This window comes from Anthonomus grandis, chromosome 9 (genome assembly GCF_022605725.1).
Source record: "Anthonomus grandis grandis chromosome 9, icAntGran1.3, whole genome shotgun sequence".
NCBI classification, from domain to species: domain Eukaryota; kingdom Metazoa; phylum Arthropoda; class Insecta; order Coleoptera; family Curculionidae; genus Anthonomus; species Anthonomus grandis.
This window is the reverse complement of record NC_065554.1, coordinates 10801704-10821513: the sequence shown is the minus strand read 5'-3', so window position 1 is coordinate 10821513 and position 19810 is coordinate 10801704. Positions and strand designations below refer to the sequence as shown.

Sequence of the window (19810 nt, the reverse complement as noted above, 5' to 3'; positions counted from 1 at the left end):
TACGAGTATTTAAAACTGTTTTAATATGTTAAGCTTGCTTACATAAACATCTTTACCTTTTTTTTAGATTTTTCTTTTTTAATATCGGCATTTATAAATTTTAATGTATAACAGATACGCACCCTTATGTATAAATTTAAAAAATAGTCAATAGGAAATTCATTACAGGGATGCTTAAAGGTAATGTTAGAAAATAGTTTTTTAAGATTATAGCCAATTACTTCTTGCGCTTATAATTTGTTAAATTCAGCGATAAAAATACTTTCTAATTTTATTATGTACTCAATGATGTCTTTTGGAGGTATGGTTAGACCACCAAATAAGGTATTATTTTCATATGCTTTTAATTTACAATAAAATAACTCTTCATTAAACAGGGCATTTGACTCAGTTGCAAAATTATTGCATATATATTACAAGAGTGACGTGAGATACATTTTTAAATTTTTTTAAATCTAGCTACATTTACTAAAGCATTTCCTTCTGCGCTTTTTAAATTTACATAATCGTTGGTAAAAACTTGAAGAGGAATATATTTAGTGGGAGAATAATTGCATATATTATTGCAACTCTTAATAAAATCGGGATTTAAATTTAATACGGCTTTAGCTCCATCATCTATACAATTAGCTGTTTCGACATTATCCAAATATCCTAACGCAAAAACCTTTTTAAAGGATCGACAGAATTGAATAGGAGGTAGGATTCTTTAAATTTCCACAATTTCTAATTTCACCAAAGAAGTGCTCGAGGCAATCTTGATTGAGATTACCTGTAAATAAATATCTATAATCTTTTTTTTTGTAACATTGCCCAAAAAATTAAAATTGATCTTATTGTAAGCCGCCACCCAGAAATAAATTTTGTCCTATTTGTCATATTTTTTCCTTCAAAACTTCTTACTTTTAAGTTTTTAAAAAGGTATTCCATATCTTGCAATAACGTGTTTTGTTTTTCAGTTCCCATGAAAGCTTGAAAATCTTGTAAGTTGTTGGAGTTTAATAAATCAAATAGATAATTCATTTTAAATATAAAATTGGCTGTTATAGTTGCTTCTTTTGGCAAGGCGTTAAATTCAATATAAGTATCTATAGCTACCGCTGCAGAGCGGCTAAATACTTGCGAAGCTAACTTTACTTTCATTTTTTGAGGATTTATTAGGACAAATGTGGTGGTTTGTTAATTTATGGGCCATTTTGAACTGCTTCTTTTTGTCAATATTATATATCATTTCTAAATATCTTTTACTTGTTTCTCCTTCATTTAAACAAAGAATGTGTTGAAAAAAATTATTTCTTCTCGACTTGAGCAGTGGGGAACATGAAATAAATACACTAGTTTTAAATTTTCATCGTCAACAAAGAATATGGGATTATCTATTGTCACTTTTAAAGAACTTTTAGCTAGTTTTTGAAAATTAGTACCCTGATCTGATACAACCCCAAAAATATTTAAACCGGTTTTGCTTATCCTTGGGACAGTTTCAAATAAAATATCTTTTAAATGATTAACAGGTGCAGATGTATTATTAAAAAAATAGGCAATGGGTTGTTTCCAATTGCTAGCAATTCCCTTTGCCATTATCGTTAATGCACTTCCTGCAACTTTATATGACCCTGAACCATATACTACAATTTTGTCTTTAGAAATATCATAAAAAAGGTGAGATTTTAAAGATATATCGTCCATGCATAAAATACAGTCTCTTTCTTTTTCCTGCAACTATTTTACTCTACATTCAAATACTCGTTAAAATTTGGATTAATTACCCATTGTTGCGTAAAACGGTTTAATGTAGATTTTGATGGAACAGGATAAACTGTTGACATTTTTTTGTAAGCTTTTGGACTCAGAAAAAAAACACTTAGAGCAAACTGTTTAAATTCATTGGTATACCTGCGTCCTTTTGAGTCCTTATTCAGCAATAATTTCTGTTTCAAGGCTTCTTTTGCAAGTGTGGGTAGTAATAGTTTTTTCTAGTGTTTTTACTGTCTCCTTAAGTAAAACTTTTCTTGGCGTATCTGCTAAAGGTTTTACTGACGTTTGGGTTTCTGCAACTAATTTTGCTAACTTAGATTATATATTCAATATTATGTATTCAATTTATATGAAAAACTTAACTAATTTATGCCGTTTATAATCAAATATACGAAGGATTTTTAATATTTTTTGGTATGTTACCAAAAAAAACATAACGACTATTTATACGTATTAGTATATTATAGGTATTTTGATTTAAATAAATATCTTACCTTTTAGTAACGGCTGCTTTGGCTCATTAACTTCCAAGGGTTCTGTCTGAACAATGGCATCAACACTGGCTTTAGGAAAATGTGCATCGTCTACAATATGTCCTATATTATTTTAATTTAAAATCAATAAAAAATAATTTGATTAGGTTTGAATTTATAAAACAAAACATACAAATTCTAATACGGTTATAACATTGCGTTGGAGTATTATCCGCGTATCTATGGGATCCTATAAATCCTAGGGCATTTTTCCAAGCTTTATTATTTTCTATCAAAGTAATAACTAACTAATTGTCCCATTTAAAATAAAAATGTTAGTGCCACTTCCTTTTAAACCTGAAGTAACAAAAAATAACAGAATATGTCAAAAGATGCTCCTATAAGTATTCTATATATAGGTATACCAAATTTCATTTGTTTATCTTGAAAATTAAAAAAGTTATTAAGTATTCCCTTTTTCCTGTGTCACCCGGTATATACTCTAATGTATAGCTATAGTGCTTTTTTAAATAAAATTCATTAAATAGACTCGAGTTACGAGCTACCCTATATAATATAATATCAATTCGTATTTAAAGCTGAGAAAATACCTTATGCCTTAAACAAAATAACCCTTATACTTATGTTCCTTTATGAATTAAAGGAACACTTATTAAATACCAAAGTAATGCGGGTATTTTATCTGTGGACTAGCAATTTTATAATTTAAAATATGATGAGGGCTCGATCACTTTGCCTCTTTTAAATTTTTAACTAGTCTGAGTTACAATTAAAAGAACAGGCAAATATCTTAAACTAAATAAAATTTAAGTTACTTAAAAATAAAATACATATAATTTAAAATAAAGGAAAGAAAAACATAAAATTTAAGTTTATACCTAGTATCCATATGTACAGTCAAGAAAAAAAAATCATTTAAATGATGGTAGTTTTTCTTAAGTATACCTCTTAAGTCTCCTTTTGAAAATATATATATTCGTAGAGTTGGGAATGTTAGGGTTTGAGAATTTAAAAATCCTACAACCATTGAAGATGATGTTTTTTTAATAAAAGGCAGTTTGATGGACATTTGGCAAGAGAAGTTCTCGCCGACGTGTATTATAAACATGTGCAGGTCTATTGGCTTGAAAAATTGATTTATTTTTGTAATCATAAACAGCCATTTCATATATGTAGATACCAGTTAATGTAATAATTTTGTTTTCTTTAAAATGATCTCTACATGAATCTCTTTGCCTGAAATTACTAATTATCCTTATGGCGTATTTTTACATTAAAAATATTCTAGAAGCCCATAAACTCATTCTCCAATTAACAATGCCATATCGCATGAAAGAATGAAAATTTGCATAATAAAAAGTTAAAAGGATTTGTTTGCTACAATGCTGTGAAAGAAATTTTAAAGCCTAGCAGCTACTTTTAACTTGCCACACAGGTTTTCTATATGAGAATTCCATTGCAGGTCTTGTCAAAAGTAATGCCTAATAGATTGGAACTACTTGAAGAGGACAACTGGCTTTGCTTATCCTTAAATAAAGTTACAGTTTCTAATGTCTGTCTATTTAATGAAAATTTAACAAAATGCGTTTTTTCCTTGTTCAGGCATAATTTGTTTTTTTCAGGCCATAAAATTATTCTGTTATATGAAGTCTGCTGCATAAATAAGAGGTTCTACATCATCATATTCAATTAAGGAATTCGTGTCATCAGCATAAGATATAACTCTAATTCTAAATTTAGGTAATAAACGCTCTATGAAAGTTAAAAGATCATTATAACTTTCATAGAGTCAAAAGACTTTGTTACTTGTAACGAAACTATTAATCACGAACTAAACAACCGAAAAGATCTCTCTAAAAAACACGGCCTTCAACTGAATCCATCAAAATCAAAACTTATGCTATTTGGCAAAGGAAATCAAAACGAATATTTAAAAGATAATATTAAAATCAAAATAGATAACCAAATATTACCATTTTGTAATTCTGCTCGTAATCTGGGTGTTATACTTGATTGTCAGCTTAATTTTTCCGATCATGTTAAGCAACTGCTACAAAGGTCATATATATCGTTTAAACAACTATATTCCAATAGAAACCTTTTAAGTACCAAGTTAATGGCAATGTTATGTGAAACTCTTGTACTTTCCCACTTTAATTGAAGTGCTGACTTTATTTATGGCCCTTGTCTTCGTCAAGCGGAACAATATCGTATTCCAAAGATGCAGAATACATGTATTCATCTAATTTTGAATTTAAGAAAATCAGATCACGTATCACATAAAATTAATGATTTTAACTGGTTAAATATGTCAAATCGTAGAACTGAACATTTGGCTGTTTTTATGCATGGTTTAATTACTAATGCAAAATTCATATCTAAATCTCTAAAAAATAAATTTAAAACCAATTTGAGCGTCCATGATATAAATATCAGAAATAAATTTAAATATATTATTCCTCGACATAATACAAGAACATACAAGAAGTCTTTTACTTATAATGCTATTAAAACATGTAACTCCTTGCCAAACAATGATTTACTACTTCATAATTTAACTAAGTCTAAGTCAAGATTTAGGTAGTATTGGTTTAGAGAACAGTTAAGCTCCTATTGATGGTGTTTGTATCCATGATGGTTGTATACGATTGCATACAAGGGTATTTGTTTGTGTACAGTATTGTTTTGGTGCAGGTTGTGAGATTTATATCTCCCCCGTGTTGGGTATAAAGAAGGGTATAAGTATTTTTTTGGTGGGAACAATTATACCTTTATATTTCATCTTTATATTATTTTTCTTATTTTTCTATTAATAGTGACTATTTGCATAGTGTTTCGACGTTACGATCTCAATAGGGTTAATGACGTTCCTCTAACACCGCATGTCTGTGAAGCTTGTAAATTAATATTTTATGATCTATAAGATCAAAAGCTCGAGAAAAATCAATAAATAGCCCCAAAATATGATTACGCTTATCAAGGACAGTCACTAAGTAATTTTGAAAGTCACACAATGCAGTTTCTGTGCTTTTAGAAAGGGTAAAACCATGTTGCGTAGATCTTAGTAATTTATATTTTGCAAAAAATGAGCTTAAAAATTCTTTAATATGTATAGTTCAAAGATTTTGGAAAAACTGGATAATAAACTTATTGCTCTATAATTAGAATAATCATTAGTAATACCTTTTTATACCATGAAATCACTTTGGCTACTTTTAGCTTGTCAGGAAAAATTTCTTTTTCCAAACACAAATTTCTTACATGACCTAAAACATGACATTACACAAACTTACATTTCTTTAAGAAATTATTCGAAATTTCGTAGAAACCTGAAGCATTTTAAGGTACTAATCAAAGATACTACATCAGCAGAGCAAACCGGTGGCATAAAAAATAATTGACTCGGAAAGGTACATGATCGGACACAAAATTACAGTCAATAGAATCTCTAAACTGAACTGACAAATTCACAAAATGTTGGTTAAGGTATTGGCTACAATTTAGTCTGATATTCGTACATTATTTTCATTAAATATTTCAACAGCAGCCGGTTTTGTAAAATTTTTTTGCAATTCATGAATCATTTGCCACATGGCAATGGCAAGATGGATAAAAGGTAGTTCATAAAAAGATGCCGCGCAACTGCAGGCATTGGTGGTGATAGGCATTATGAACGTATTAATATATTTTTCAAATTTTTTTAGGTCAAATAAAAACGTTTTTTAAACATGTAAGGTAGTCTTAAAAATTAAATTAAATTAAATAAGCAAATTTTCCAAAGTACTAGCCAGGTTAGGGTACAATTTTTTTAACACGCTTGTATTAGCTCGGGTTGTATCTATTTATGTATGTATGTAAATAACGGAATCTTTGAGCTTAATTTTCACTGGTTTTTAAAAGTCTGATCAACTTGAACCTTTGCACACGTATCAAGGACCGGTGACAATGCAATCCTAAAATTGGTTATGATCAACATCCATAACCAACCCCACGAACTTCGCACTATTGGGAATGATCAACTCTTTCTCTTATCACCAGATTGTTAAGCTGATTTAAATACTAATCCTAAAAGAAGTACGCGAATAACAGAACCTGATTTTTTCTTAGATTTAACTGGAAGTAATGTTTTTCCAGAAATTCTAATTAAAAGTTTGAAATCCTCGTTATTCTTATTGTTAGATCATCACTGGTAAATCTCAAGTATTAGAAGTTGTTAAAATTTACTTATGATTTAGCCTGTCAAATGCTTTGGATTAATCCAACAAGACAAGTACGTATTAAGAAGTCTAGTAGTAAATCTATGACATGGTTTGCAGAACGAAGATCTTTTAGTTTCGTAAGGATTTGATACTTTTGGAATAGGTAGAAGAACTAATCTTTTCCATAGGTTAGGAAACGTACATATGTGTCTTAAAACAGGAATTACCAAAGTGTAAAATTATTGGCAATCAATCCGGCAATAGTAACTGAGCATTTTAATTCTTACATTATTAGTTCCCATTTTCCTTATTGCGACTGTCAGGATTAATAAATTATTTCTTCTACTACCGTGCGTAAAGTGCTCACTTTACACACTTCCCAGCAAGTCAAGACTATACCTATCGAAAGAATGTTGCATTCATTCTAGTTATAGGATTATGCTGTCCATAAGAACCACTATCAAAATCTACATATAAGAGTTTTTTCAGTCTAGTCAATTTTTGCGCCCGAAAATTCAGCCTATATAAAAGATAATCACAATCAGTCATGCCAGATATTAATTTAAAAATAAAACGCAAGTCTGAATTATTACGCCTTAACTCAAGTGGGTCCAAAGAGAGAACTGACATGACCGACTTGTAATCAGTATGACCATTAGCTAATGGAACCTTAAGTTTAAAAGAACAATTTCTTAAGAATTTATTTTAGACTTTCTCAATATTTTCACTTTAAATCTAAACCATTAAGGTTGCACCATTCATAGAGATTATGCAAGTCATCCTGTAACAATTGACATTGAACATTAGAATCAATAGACAAAAACAATTTTAAATCATCAGCGAATAATAAAAATTCACAATTTCTTACAAATAATCCTATATCATTAACAAAGATTGTAAAAAGCAACGGACCCACATGTGACCCCAGAGGAACGCCAGATGGGACACAAAAGCTGCTAGATAAGAAGTTATTAAGCCGTATACATTGCGATTTATCCAGTAGATAGTCCCTTAGCCAACAAATAACATTTGACCCAAAACCCAAAGCTTGGAGCTTTGCGAGTAGAAGCGCATGATTAACTCTGTCGAACGCCTTCGAAAAATCCGTATAAACAGCATCAACTTGTGAACCCTTACCAAAAGCATTAAACAGATAATCTTCATAACATATTAAGTTAGTAACAGTGGAACGACGTTTTTGAAAACCGTGTTGACTGTTAATAATAAGGCTTTTACATTGCCATGACAATTGCTTGGTTACAAGTGCATCCAAAAGTTTAGGCAAGGTTGACTGTATACAAACTCCCCGACAATTACTGATATTACTAGTATTACCAGACTTAAATATCGGCGTAATATACGAATTCTTCGAAAAAGAAGGAAATACTCCCGACTTTAAAGACAGATTGAATAAAGTGCAAACAGGCTTCGACAGAGTACATACACATTTACGAAGTAGCGAGCTGGGTATGCCACCCGGTCCCGCAAAAGTCTTGCTCTGTAAGCCAAGAGTCTTGTCAAAAACCTCTACTAAAGATAACAAATTTGACATCGAATTGATCCACAAGCTCTGTCATGTAATATTCAGGTATTTGAAATGCTTTATCAGAATATACGTTTGACAAATATTTGGCAAATAAATTAACAGTATCACCACCCTCATCACTAGTTTCATCATTAAAAAACATATGTTTAGGAATAATATTTGACTTTTTAACATTACTTACATGTTTCCAGAATAACCTAGGATTTAACAATAGATTATTCTCGGTACGAAAAATATAATCGCGGTAACACTGACCACTCGACCCACTGCATGACTGCCGAAGCCCAGAGAAAACCAAGTAATCACTTTGCAATTGAGACTCCTTAAACTTCTTATGAGCAATTCTCTTACGTAAAACTAACCCTCTTAACTCTCTTGAAAACCATATAGGAAAGCTGCTAGTATTATAGGATTTAATAGGCACAAAATAGCTGATTCCTTCATACAAAAGGTCATAAAACTTATCTAGGGAAATATTTTTATCAGAAGTGTTGTTTATAAAGGACCAGTCGATAGATGCAAGGAAATTATTTAACGATACAGAAAACTGCCACACAGGTCGAGGGATGGGAAATTTCGATACAGGCCAAGCTAACGGTCTAGTGAAATGTTCCATTCCGTGATTACTTACATAATACTTGTTACATAAATAACTATTTTAGATCCTCTATAGTAGAGTAAGAGAGATACAGCTCGCGCGCGATGTGCGCATGCCTGCACTCTCAGAGTTACTTTTACCGATTTCCGGAGTCTATAACTTTACTTTTTCGAACTCGCTTGCGCACGCGGAGTCCAAAATGTCTTTAGGGTAGTTGCATTCTCACCTTGTTTATTTGTCTATTATGAGAGGTCAAAATTGAGGGATTGAACATAAAAATAAGTCATATTTCACTTTAAAATTTATTTCTTATTAAATAATTTCCCTCTTTAATGTTGGTTTTTGAAATGGCTATTCAAATTGCAAAACAGAAATCATAATCTAAAAAATATTTTTGAGATGTGACAATCAAAAATCGAACGATTTTGACGAAGAAATTCGTTAAAATCGTACCAATATCTCGAAAACCATCGATTTTTTACTTAGGACATTTTATGTTTTTCTGGATGCTTATGAATCGCTTTACCAGCTCTTTCAGTATTATCGTTAACTTTCCGGACACCCTGTATACTTAAGCCTTTAAGTGTAGAAATTTCATCTCTTGACACATAGAAAAAAAATCTGAAACCTTTCGTTTATATACATATTTGGTAACTACTCAAATCCACTTGTTCTAATCGCTATTACATTTAATACGTTATGTTAGATAGTATATGGCATCCATATAATATAAAATAATCAGCACCAAGTAATCTGCTTATCAGGTAAATTCAACTTGAGATTATTTCGTTATTCGTCACGTTAGTCTTTGTCGCGTATACGCTCGATCAAAAACACTTTTTATTTGTAATGACGAAACGCCTGTTGCAAGATGATGGAATTTAACTTTTTCGGTAGCATGACCAAGTTAAATTTTGGTAAAGGCAGGTCAAAAAGTCAAAGAATCAACGATCCCAATAAATCTGTAGAGCGTCAAACAGGCGAAGTTTCACACCCCAGACATGAAAAAGCTGAGGAAGGGAAGAGCACTTTGAGGCGGTTCTTTAGCTTAACTAAGTTAAATACTGATCACAGTAAGGATATTGTACTTAAATCTACCACTCAATATTTTGATGACTTTGATAATACAGTCGACCAGGTACCAGCTGTAAATGAGGCATCTGGTCTAAACGAGATAACTGCTTCAGAGTATACAGATGAAGAAGAAGTGGAAAGAAGAGATAAATTTGAATCACAAAATACAACTTTTTATAAAGTGCTAACAAAGTCATTTTATGACGAGCATTTACATAATTTGAACAAATTCCAGAAGCATGAAGGAGGTTTGAAAAGCTCTACGAAACGAGATAAAAAACTGACGAAGAACTTAAAAGAGCGCAAACTGGTTATATCAAGCCCACAAAATTTTCAACGTGTTGAAAACGATATCATAAACACTCTTAGACGGGAAGCTGAAAAAATTGGGCCGATAAAAAAAAGCGCTTCTTTAGATAATCTTTTGAGAGATTTTTCTGAAGACAGTGATGATATTGCTGATGATGATAATGAAGTTATTTTCTCTGAATTGGCTAGAGGGAAATTAGAAATATCTGCAAGTGCGTGCAGTTTTGAAGATCAACAGACCCAAGCAAACTTTCGTTTTGAAATGTGTGAATGTGGTGAAGAGCACCGTGTAGTTCCCCAGCCCAGTAGTTTTCTTGATAGAACTGTGTCGGTAAATAATAATTTAGTGGCTGATACTGATAGTTCCGATAGTGATTATGATGGACATCATGATAGTGAGCCGAATCTGGTTGTTATGAGGAATATGTCTCAATCTACACCGGTAAGCCTATATATTTTCTCAGTATAAAATTATGATTACTTATTTTCTGTTTACATAAATTAGTCAGAACTGGTATGCAATCTTCTGAGTATCTTTATCAAAAATACTGGCAAATATTTACGTTTGCTTTATTGAATTATGATGTATTTTTTTCAGTTGTTTAAATTACAGGGTGGTGTTTGTAAGTACAATATATAAATCTAGATTAACTACATTTTGGAAGATAATAAAATGCCTTATATAGGGTTTGATTTACATGATAAAATGTTATCTTTTTTTAGATAATCTTTGGTCGTTCAAAAGTAAACATTACCGAGTGAAAGATTGATTTTACATCTGTGGTTGTTTTTTCGTCAATGTGAGTCATCATTATCATAAGAAGGATGAAATAAAAAAATTGGAATAATAATTAAGAAGAATGTACTTATGGCAATCCAATGAGTCCATATAAGTCAATTCACACGAAAATAAACTTTAAAAAGTTACGTAAATTAATAAAAGTGCTAGCCATATTATTAAAACTTGCCAATTTGATATTCATATCTAATTAATGAATTTAAATATTATTGATAGTCCTAAGTCAAATATCTATTAATAATTATAATAATAATAATAGTAAATGACTCTATTTATTATACAGAAAATAGTACAAAGCTGAAGAAAAAAAATTAAGTTGCGGTAATGAATGAATGGTATGAATCATTTTTTAGAATTAATTATCACCAGTTTTGTAAAGGCATTTTAAACAGAACAACATGTTGACTGTATATGTACATTTTTTGTACATATACAACTATTTTGTACATTTTTGAATGTGTCAAGTTAGTTTCAAAAAACACTTATGATTTTTCAGAGAAAAATCATTTCAGAGTCATAATCTATTGAGTAGGCTGGAGACCTTTGACTATACCCTAGGCATAGAACAACAGCATTTGAGAAAAATACTATGAAGGGTGTTGAACTGAGTTGATTTACGCTTGCGGTACCGTCAGAAAAGATAGAAAGAATCTACCAACAGATCTACTAGATGACAAGCAGTTAACAAGGGGTGAATTCGATTGGAGAGTTAGCACTGATGGGTTGACATAGTGGCAAACTTGGACAGGTTGTATTTTTAGTGTCATCCGTTTTATAATAATAATTAATATTTGATATTAATTTTTCTGGAGGGTGTTCGAGTAAAAAGTAGTGAAATAAAAGCTATCAAAAAAATTTATGTTTGTTTAAATTTATGTTATGAGTGTCCGATTTAGTTTTTTCAAAATTATAGAGGTTGTTCCAATTGGAACTCGTGACTAAATATGCTCAGCACAAGGTCAAAAAAAAATCAAAGAATTTTATCTCATTTTTTTTCTAATAATGACCGTAAATATTATCAAACGGATGAAACTAAAATTTAAATTTTAGTGAGAAATAAATGTCGAACAATGCTTTTAAATTTTTTAATCCAAAAAGGGTACGTCGAAAGCAAAGCCAGGAGACGAAATTTACTCTAAATTAAATGAGTATTTGTAAATATTTTTTATTTGAAGAACAGTGGGGTTCCATTTTTTTTTAAGAGTTCACTAGGTTCTAGCCCGCATGGATGCCACTGGTAAAATAAAAAATTATATTATATATTAAAAAATAGTACTAGATGCATAGAAACTACCTATTAATTATCTACGTACTAATTATGATTTTTCTTAAAATTTTATCACCCTGGATCTCAAAATCGAATGATTTTCAGATAGGGGTTTATTGAGCAAACTTGCTTATTTTGAGGCCCTCTACAACCCCTCCACTAATTATGAAATTTCCTGTAAGGTATAGGTGCCTTAAGTTTTTCAACAATTTCCCAGATAATCTCAGATTGTTTAACCCTTTGTGTGCTAGTGTGCCTGCGGAGAGGACACTTACAAATTAATTGTTACTGACGGTCCTGGTGTGCTTACAGCGAAGATATCATTGATGACGTATGCGTGTCGCTCCTCTAAATTTAAGCGCCAATAAGAGTCGAGTATTATTTGGACAGTTTACATATTAATGTTCGCACGTGGTATTGTTGTGGTAACAAGTTTCCCTGTTTTTTGGTTGTTAGAGCAGTTTTTGGGACCATGGGTGGTAAGATTTGCTTTTATATTAGAAATAAAATATCTAGGATGATATTTATGTTATCGCTAGAATGCAATTTTGAGAAAAAGGTATTCGTTTTATAGAAAATATATGGTGTGCTCAGGGCGGTAACACCAGTCTCTTAGGCAAATAATTTTCTCAAAATTTCATGAGTATTTTTTTAACGGTTTTTTTATAGGATTTTATTTCTATTTACAGATAAATTTTATACCAAGCTTATAAATCTCAACTTCAATGACCTGTATGAATATTTGGAAGAAATTCCCTGTGACAACATTAGCGAGTTAGGAGATGTTAGTGAAGATGGGATTGAAGGGGACACAGAAATAGTAGGCCTAATGGCAGCGGCGTCGCCAGCAATTGATTTGTTTGACATAGAAAATATGCCTATTATATTTGGGAATAATACTTTGTCCCAAGACGCTGATGCTGACTTAGCCGAATGGAGCAGTGGGTATGAGCTATCTTTGTCACTAATACGAGCCCAGGAAATTCGCAAAAAAACTATATGGACTAACTCCAACTCACACTGTGTTCGAAATTTTAAAGAATTTAGAGAAGAAATAGGACCAAACATTCCCACCGATATAGAAACCCCTACCGACATGTTTTTGCATATATTCCCTGAGCATCTGTTAGACCACATAGCTTTTCAAACTAACTTATATGCCTTGCAAAGAAACGGAGGTAATAGTCATGCATTTACGCCTACTAAAATGTAAAGGAAATAAAGGGTTTTATTGCAATAAATTTGATAATGGGCATAAAAAAGCCAGCTACAAGGATTACTGGTCCTCACGATTGGAAATGAGAGATCTATTCATAAGTTCAATAATATCAAGAGACAGGTTTTCATGGATGTTAGCCAACCTGCACCTAAACGACAACTCTGTATAGCCTGGCCGTGATCACCAAAACTTTGATAAGCTTTACAAATTACGGCCTTTGTTAGATACATATAAAAATGCTTTGAAACCAAGTCAACATCAAGCTATTGATGAGTCGATGATCCGATTCAAAGGACGAAGCTCCCTAAAACAGTATATGCCAAAGAAACCAGTAAAACGTGGCTATAAAGTTTGGATTCGTTCCGAAAATTCAGGATACATGTCAATTTCAGATTTACACTAGTAAAATAGGTCAAATGACCGAAAAGTCTCTTGGTGGTAGAGTTGTTAGAGACCTTACGAGAGACTTAGTTGGAAAAGGGTACGAAATATATTTTGACAATTATTTTAATTCGGTCGAGCTGCAAAAACAACTGCAAACTGAGTTGATTTACGCTTGCGGTACCGTCAGAAAAGATAGAAAGAATCTACCAACAGATCTACTAGATGACAAGCAGTTAACAAGGGGTGAATTCGATTGGAGAGTTAGCACTGATGGGTTGACATTTTTGAAATGGATGGATAATAGGCCATTTTTTAACTAATTATCTGGATCCATGCAAAAATCAATGGGTTTCCCGCAAAAAAAGATGGTTCCGCCGAAGATGTTACTTGTTCTGAACTAGTAAAGAAATATAATACGCATATGGATAAGACGGACATGCTAAAAACTGTTTATGAGGTTGACCGAAAGTCGAAAAAGTGGTGGCATAGAATTTTTTTCTATTTCATAGATTTATCCTTAGTGAATGCATTCATATTGTATCAAAAAAGAACGGATTCCAATGCGCAACTTTCGCTAAAACTTTTTCGACTTTCAGTGGGCCTAGGACTTGTGGGAGCTGAACAAAGTTTATCGAAAAGGGGTCGGCAACGGTGAATCAGCAACGGTGAATCATTTCAAACGTACTGTACCATACGAAATTCTTTACGACTCTTGTTCCCACATGCCTCTATATGGCAAGCCTGGAAGACGTGCTTTTTGTAGTACCAAGGCGGAACCTCACAAATCAAGATGGCATTGTACAAGGTAGCTGTTGATATTACATTGATAAATAAATAAACATAGTTAATTATTGTTATTTTTTTAGGTGTGATGTTGTCCTGTGCCTTTCAGATAAGAAAAACTGTCAATATCATACCAAATAAATTTTTTATAATCAATGTATTTTCATAGCAATAAAAAATTAGTTTTTGCCATTTTTTTTTGTTTATCTGCCTAGTGTCCTTACAGTGAGCACACCTCATTGTAACTAACTCATATGCAAAAAAAAGATTTAATATTAAAAACATATTAAATAATCTTTAATTAATTGAGCAAAACAAAAATTTTCACCAAAAGTTAAAAAAAAAATCCGGCCTCAAAGGGTTAAGGGTGATCAAAGGTCTTTTCTCGGGAATGTTCAACGATTTTTATGTGATTAAGAGCCATGTAGTTTGAAAGTATTTTTCGACTGCAACTAGTCGCCTTTCTGCCTGTTTAAAAGTTTTTTATTGTCTTTTCTTGTGTTTTAATTTTTAGCTTGGTCTTGCCTGAATTTTATTTTTATCTTTGTTAGAAAATATTAAGTGTTTATGAAATTTGTAATTACTTTGTAAGGTAAAATTTTCTACTTTTACATTGTACTTCTGTTTGGAACTGTGTCTCAGATTTTTCTTGTATAACTATATTAATCTCGACAAATAAATGCTATTTTGATTTGATTTGATGTAAACTCGTGAGTTTTCTCAATTAGGGTCATAGTTTTTGTTTCTCTCATATTACAATATCAATTTCTAAAACAAAAAAAGTGCAAAACCATCCATACCTCCAAAAAAATCTCTGTAATCAACAAAGTGTAGGCGATACAACATATGACTAACGTAGGCCGCCGCATGATCAAATTTAAGGTAATTAACCTCTGTAAAAATAATAATAATGTCTCTAAATTGGTTTGTTATTCGATTTTCCGCAATATACCGCTGCCCATATAAAAGCCATTATGTCGGGCCACATGCGTGGGTCTGTTCATTCATTGCGACCGTTGTTGATACTCATCGGCGCTGCTGAAACATGATGTTTGTGATGGAGGTCTGTAACACATGAAATGTTAAATGTGACACATGTGCAACGAGATATTAGATAAGGTTTTTAATTTTTAAAGATGAATACGAGAAGATTTTTTTTTTTAATTTTGAGAATAGCAAAATAGTTATAAACCAAGTGAATGTCAAAATATCTTCATCCAATGTTTTACTTTTTTTTTTTAAGAGAATAAAAAATTTTATACAAGTAAACCGAAACAGCGGTAAAATTTAAGGGCCTGCAAATTAATTGAGTCAGTCAATTAACAATTATGAGTGGATAAGAATAATAAGTATAACTGTTCAATATCTCTTTAAGATGACATTTATTTGTCACTTTTAGAGTTAGTTACAATACGACTTTTCTCCGACAGCGTATATACACTTGCGTGCATAGAAATCAGCTTAAACTTTTGACTTAAAACTATATTTTTTTAAATATTTACCAGATCAAAAAAAGAAATCTGCTGTTTGAAAGACAATTTAATAAGCTTTAATCTGGGTATAAATTTATGAAAACTGATTTCGACTCCCTATGTTTAACATAGTGAAATTAATGAATTAAGCAAATTAAGACTTTTATTATTAATATAAATAGGGTTATTGACAATTTAAAACTGGGTATGACCTCCTCTTACCCTAATAACATCTCTCATACCATTAGGCATTACTATCCAATCAAGTTTGATATTGCTTCTTGTAGGAAGTTAAGCCACTCTTCTACTGCAACAATAAGCTCCGGGATCGAGTTTGAGCTATGAAGTCTAGCTCGTGTTCTTCGTTTTAGCTCATCCCATAAATGTTCGATCGGATTTAGGTCAGGACTATATGCCGGCCACTTCATAACCCGAAAACCGACTTTTGCAATGTAAGCTTGCACGATTTTTGCGGTGTGTAGCCTTGCAATGTCATGCATAAAGGTAAATTAGTCTCCAATGTAATCGACGTAAGGTAGCACCTGAATTGCTAAAACCTCTTCGATATATCTAGCAGCCGTTAACCTCTTCCTTCGTGAACACGGTCGCCCCTACGAATGAACTCAGGGTCGGTTGGTGCTTTTATAGAAATTGCACCTCAGATCATGTAGGATTGCCGCGATTTGCAGATTGCTGCTTTGAAGAGCGGAGTGCTTATGGAGGTGGTCATAAGCATTCCACTCCTCAAAGCAGCAATGTGTAAATCGCTCTCTTGGGCACACTTTTCTTCTTCGGTCTCTACCATGAAGGCATTTCTGGTCTCATCTGAGAACAGAACACATTAATACATATTTTGAGTACCACGCATTTCAAAATATTCCTCATTTGAATAACACACATTATTTATCAAAAAGCGTTTTATTTTTTCCTTAAACCTATTTCCTTCTAAGAGTTTTATTTCATTTGACAAGAAATTAAAATAGTTGATAGCCCAGAAACCTGGAGCATTCTGACACCTCTTCACACGCCAGAAAGCCAGTCAATGTGCAGATCCCATGGTACCTTTAGATCCATAATAACACCAAGGAATTTCAACACTCCAAGGCCATCAACATTCCTCAGAGAAAAAACCATTCTCTCAGTCTTGCATTAGCCTGTTAGAACTGAACCACTCTCCTGCGTTTTCAGGGAACCTAATAGAAAAGCCTCGAGTGTGCCACCAGTAATCGAGATTGTATTGTCATCGGAAAATAATGTGTATTTTACATTTGGATTCACTAGTGGTAAATCATTAATATAAATTAAAAATAAAATTGGACCTAGAACCCTGAGCCCTGTGGGACACCAATTTTTATTTCCTGCTTTGTGGACACTACACCCCTGTACCGGATTCTCTGGTTTCTGCCTGTCAAATATGATTCTAAAAGCTTAATACTATTGTTAGTAAAGTTATACGATCGAAGCTTCCCTAAAAGGATCAAATGGTCGACAGAGTCGAAGGCCTTGCCGAGATCACAGAACAAGACGGTGTCATAGCATCGCTCATTAAAAGCATGCATAACATCAGCCATCATATTTAGTATGCCCAGTGTTGTTCTTTTGTCTTTCCTGAACCCAAATTGACTCCCACTGAATAGGTTATTTTCCTCAAAATACTGTATCATCTGATCTGACAGACATTTTTCCAGAACTTTGAACATGATTGGGAGAAGAGAAATGCGTCTGTCATTTCCAGCATCATCTGGATTTTCCTTATTAAACATGGGTCATTGCACTTGAACGGCATACAGGTAACGATTTCTTAATGTTGTTGACACAATAAAGCGACCATCACGACCAGTTGTAATTCGTCTTTTGCCTATTCAGGTCGCCTATGAAAGGATCGAGTCTCCTCATAACGTTGGCATACTCTTCGAACCGCTACGCATATATCCAATTCTCTAGCAACAGCTCGGTGACCACTGACCAGGTCCATTTTCGATTTAAGCAATAACTTTTTTTAACTAACTATTTAAGCAATTTAGGAGAATGTAATGGCGCTTACAAATTCGAATTATTGAGAACAATAATACTAGCAATATGGCAGAGGCTTACAATGGATTACAGGGAAATTAACATCACGACACAACTTGGCTATGTAGCCCTTGTGCAGCTCTGTTGCCAGTTCTTTAAATGTAGTCAGAAAACTGGTTGTCAGAAATGTTTCCAATCTCAAGTGGAAACATTTTTGACAGGAAATCAGAAGAACTATAGACTCTTTTCAGCAGTACCTGTAAAAACAATGTTAAAAAATTTATTTTGTACAATGTTTATACATTAAAAATCCTTACTGTGTGGTCTGATATTTTAAAGATAGCAGAGAGTATTAGCAAATTCCTCCAAGAAATTGAAAAGGAATATGTAGATCTTAGTTTTTGTTCTAAACTTTTCTTTACTTTGAAATAATACTGTTTGTGAAAAATTTGACTTATGTTAAAATGAGGGAGCGGATATCGTCCAGAAGGAAAATTTTAAGAGAGATAAGAGAATTTATGAAAGACATATAAATTCAACTTTATATTAAAAGAAAATCACTCGTCTACATTTATCAAGGTCAGGACACGAAATGTAATGCAGCTATATTAATAACATTTTACATCGAATTTTCCGTTTATAGAAGTGGTCCTATGAATTTTTTTAACATTAATGAGTAGAAATGTCAGTGGAGAAGGATCTCTGGGAAAAACATCCTGAAAAGTCTGAAGTATGCTCTGAAAAAAAATTATAAATAGCATAGGCATAAATAGCAAAAAAGTGAACGTCACTTGATGAAGAATTACACTTCGTGAGATTTATTCCCGAGTCCTTACCTCGAATCTGGGAAGTGTCACTATAAAATCAAATTACTACCAACCAGAAACATTGCTTCAGGTTGTGCCTCAGGGTCTATTTTGGGTCCTCTTCTATTATCCTAGATGTAAATGACTTATCAGAAACACTTCCATAGGAACTCGTTTGCCAATATGCTGACGATACCTCGCTTATTTTAACTGAGAACCAAATTGAAGACTTAACATTAAGTACTTCAAAAAAACAGGTTTTATATACTTAAAAAAAGTGTAACCCATTTATGTCACACTTGAATCCAGATCAATTCCTCTAGCAGATAATTTTAAATTTCTAGGAGAAATCATATTGATACTCTGGTAATGCAGACTGTGCTGCTATTTTTTTTTGCCTGCTTCAGTATCCGCTTTCTCCCTGAAAATGTAACTATTTGACTGTTTGCACATAATACATATAGACATCCAAAATTTTGTTTTGGTCATCATCAGCTCATGTCATGCAGGTTTTTAGAACTCCGTGGCATAACATAACAAAGAAGTAGGAGGAGATACTGATTAGAGTAATGATCTTTACAAAATAAAAGATTCTAATAGCTCCATCTTTGTATTTTTGGCACTAGTGATGTTTTCTTCTCTACAAATGGCACCAATCACTCTGAAGCAATGCCTGTCGTTGCTAGAGGTTGTCAAAAGTATCTATTCTTTATTCAAGTACATTTTGGAAAGAATCTTATGTATAAAATAATAAACACTGTTGCTTGCTACTGCACTTTGTATGCTGCCTTTAAATATTATCAATATTATTGGTGAATAGCTATTTAAATTCGAAATCATGGAGTTCTTTATGAAAATTTGTTTTAATTTTCTAATTTTATGGAGTAATCATTAAATATTGAGAGTGTCTATAGAATCTTGAAGAACTCATGTTTATTAATATATATCTAGCACTAATGTTGCCACGTTGCTTTTACGACTTTTGTGTAATTTTTGTTTGCAATAAATCGATATTTTAGTGACGATAATTTTTTATACAGCACTAAAGATGGAGGAATAACTGGTAACAAGTGACTTTTAAAAATTTCT

General features: G+C 32.3%; 1 protein-coding gene across 2 annotated transcripts in view; it reads left to right on the top strand.

Moving 5' to 3' along the window:
* Nucleotides 1–19810, top strand: part of LOC126740816 (uncharacterized) — a 166264-nt gene that overhangs the window by 5163 nt on the left and 141291 nt on the right. Inside the window, exon 1 of one of the 2 annotated variants that reach the window (XM_050447004.1) lies at nucleotides 9410–10420. The exons of the other annotated variant lie outside the window; for it this stretch is intronic. Coding sequence (XP_050302961.1) covers nucleotides 9467–10420 — 954 coding nt within the window. The 5' untranslated portion in view covers nucleotides 9410–9466. Of the gene's footprint in view, nucleotides 1–9409; nucleotides 10421–19810 lie in introns of those variants that run through there. 2 annotated transcript variants of the gene reach the window in all.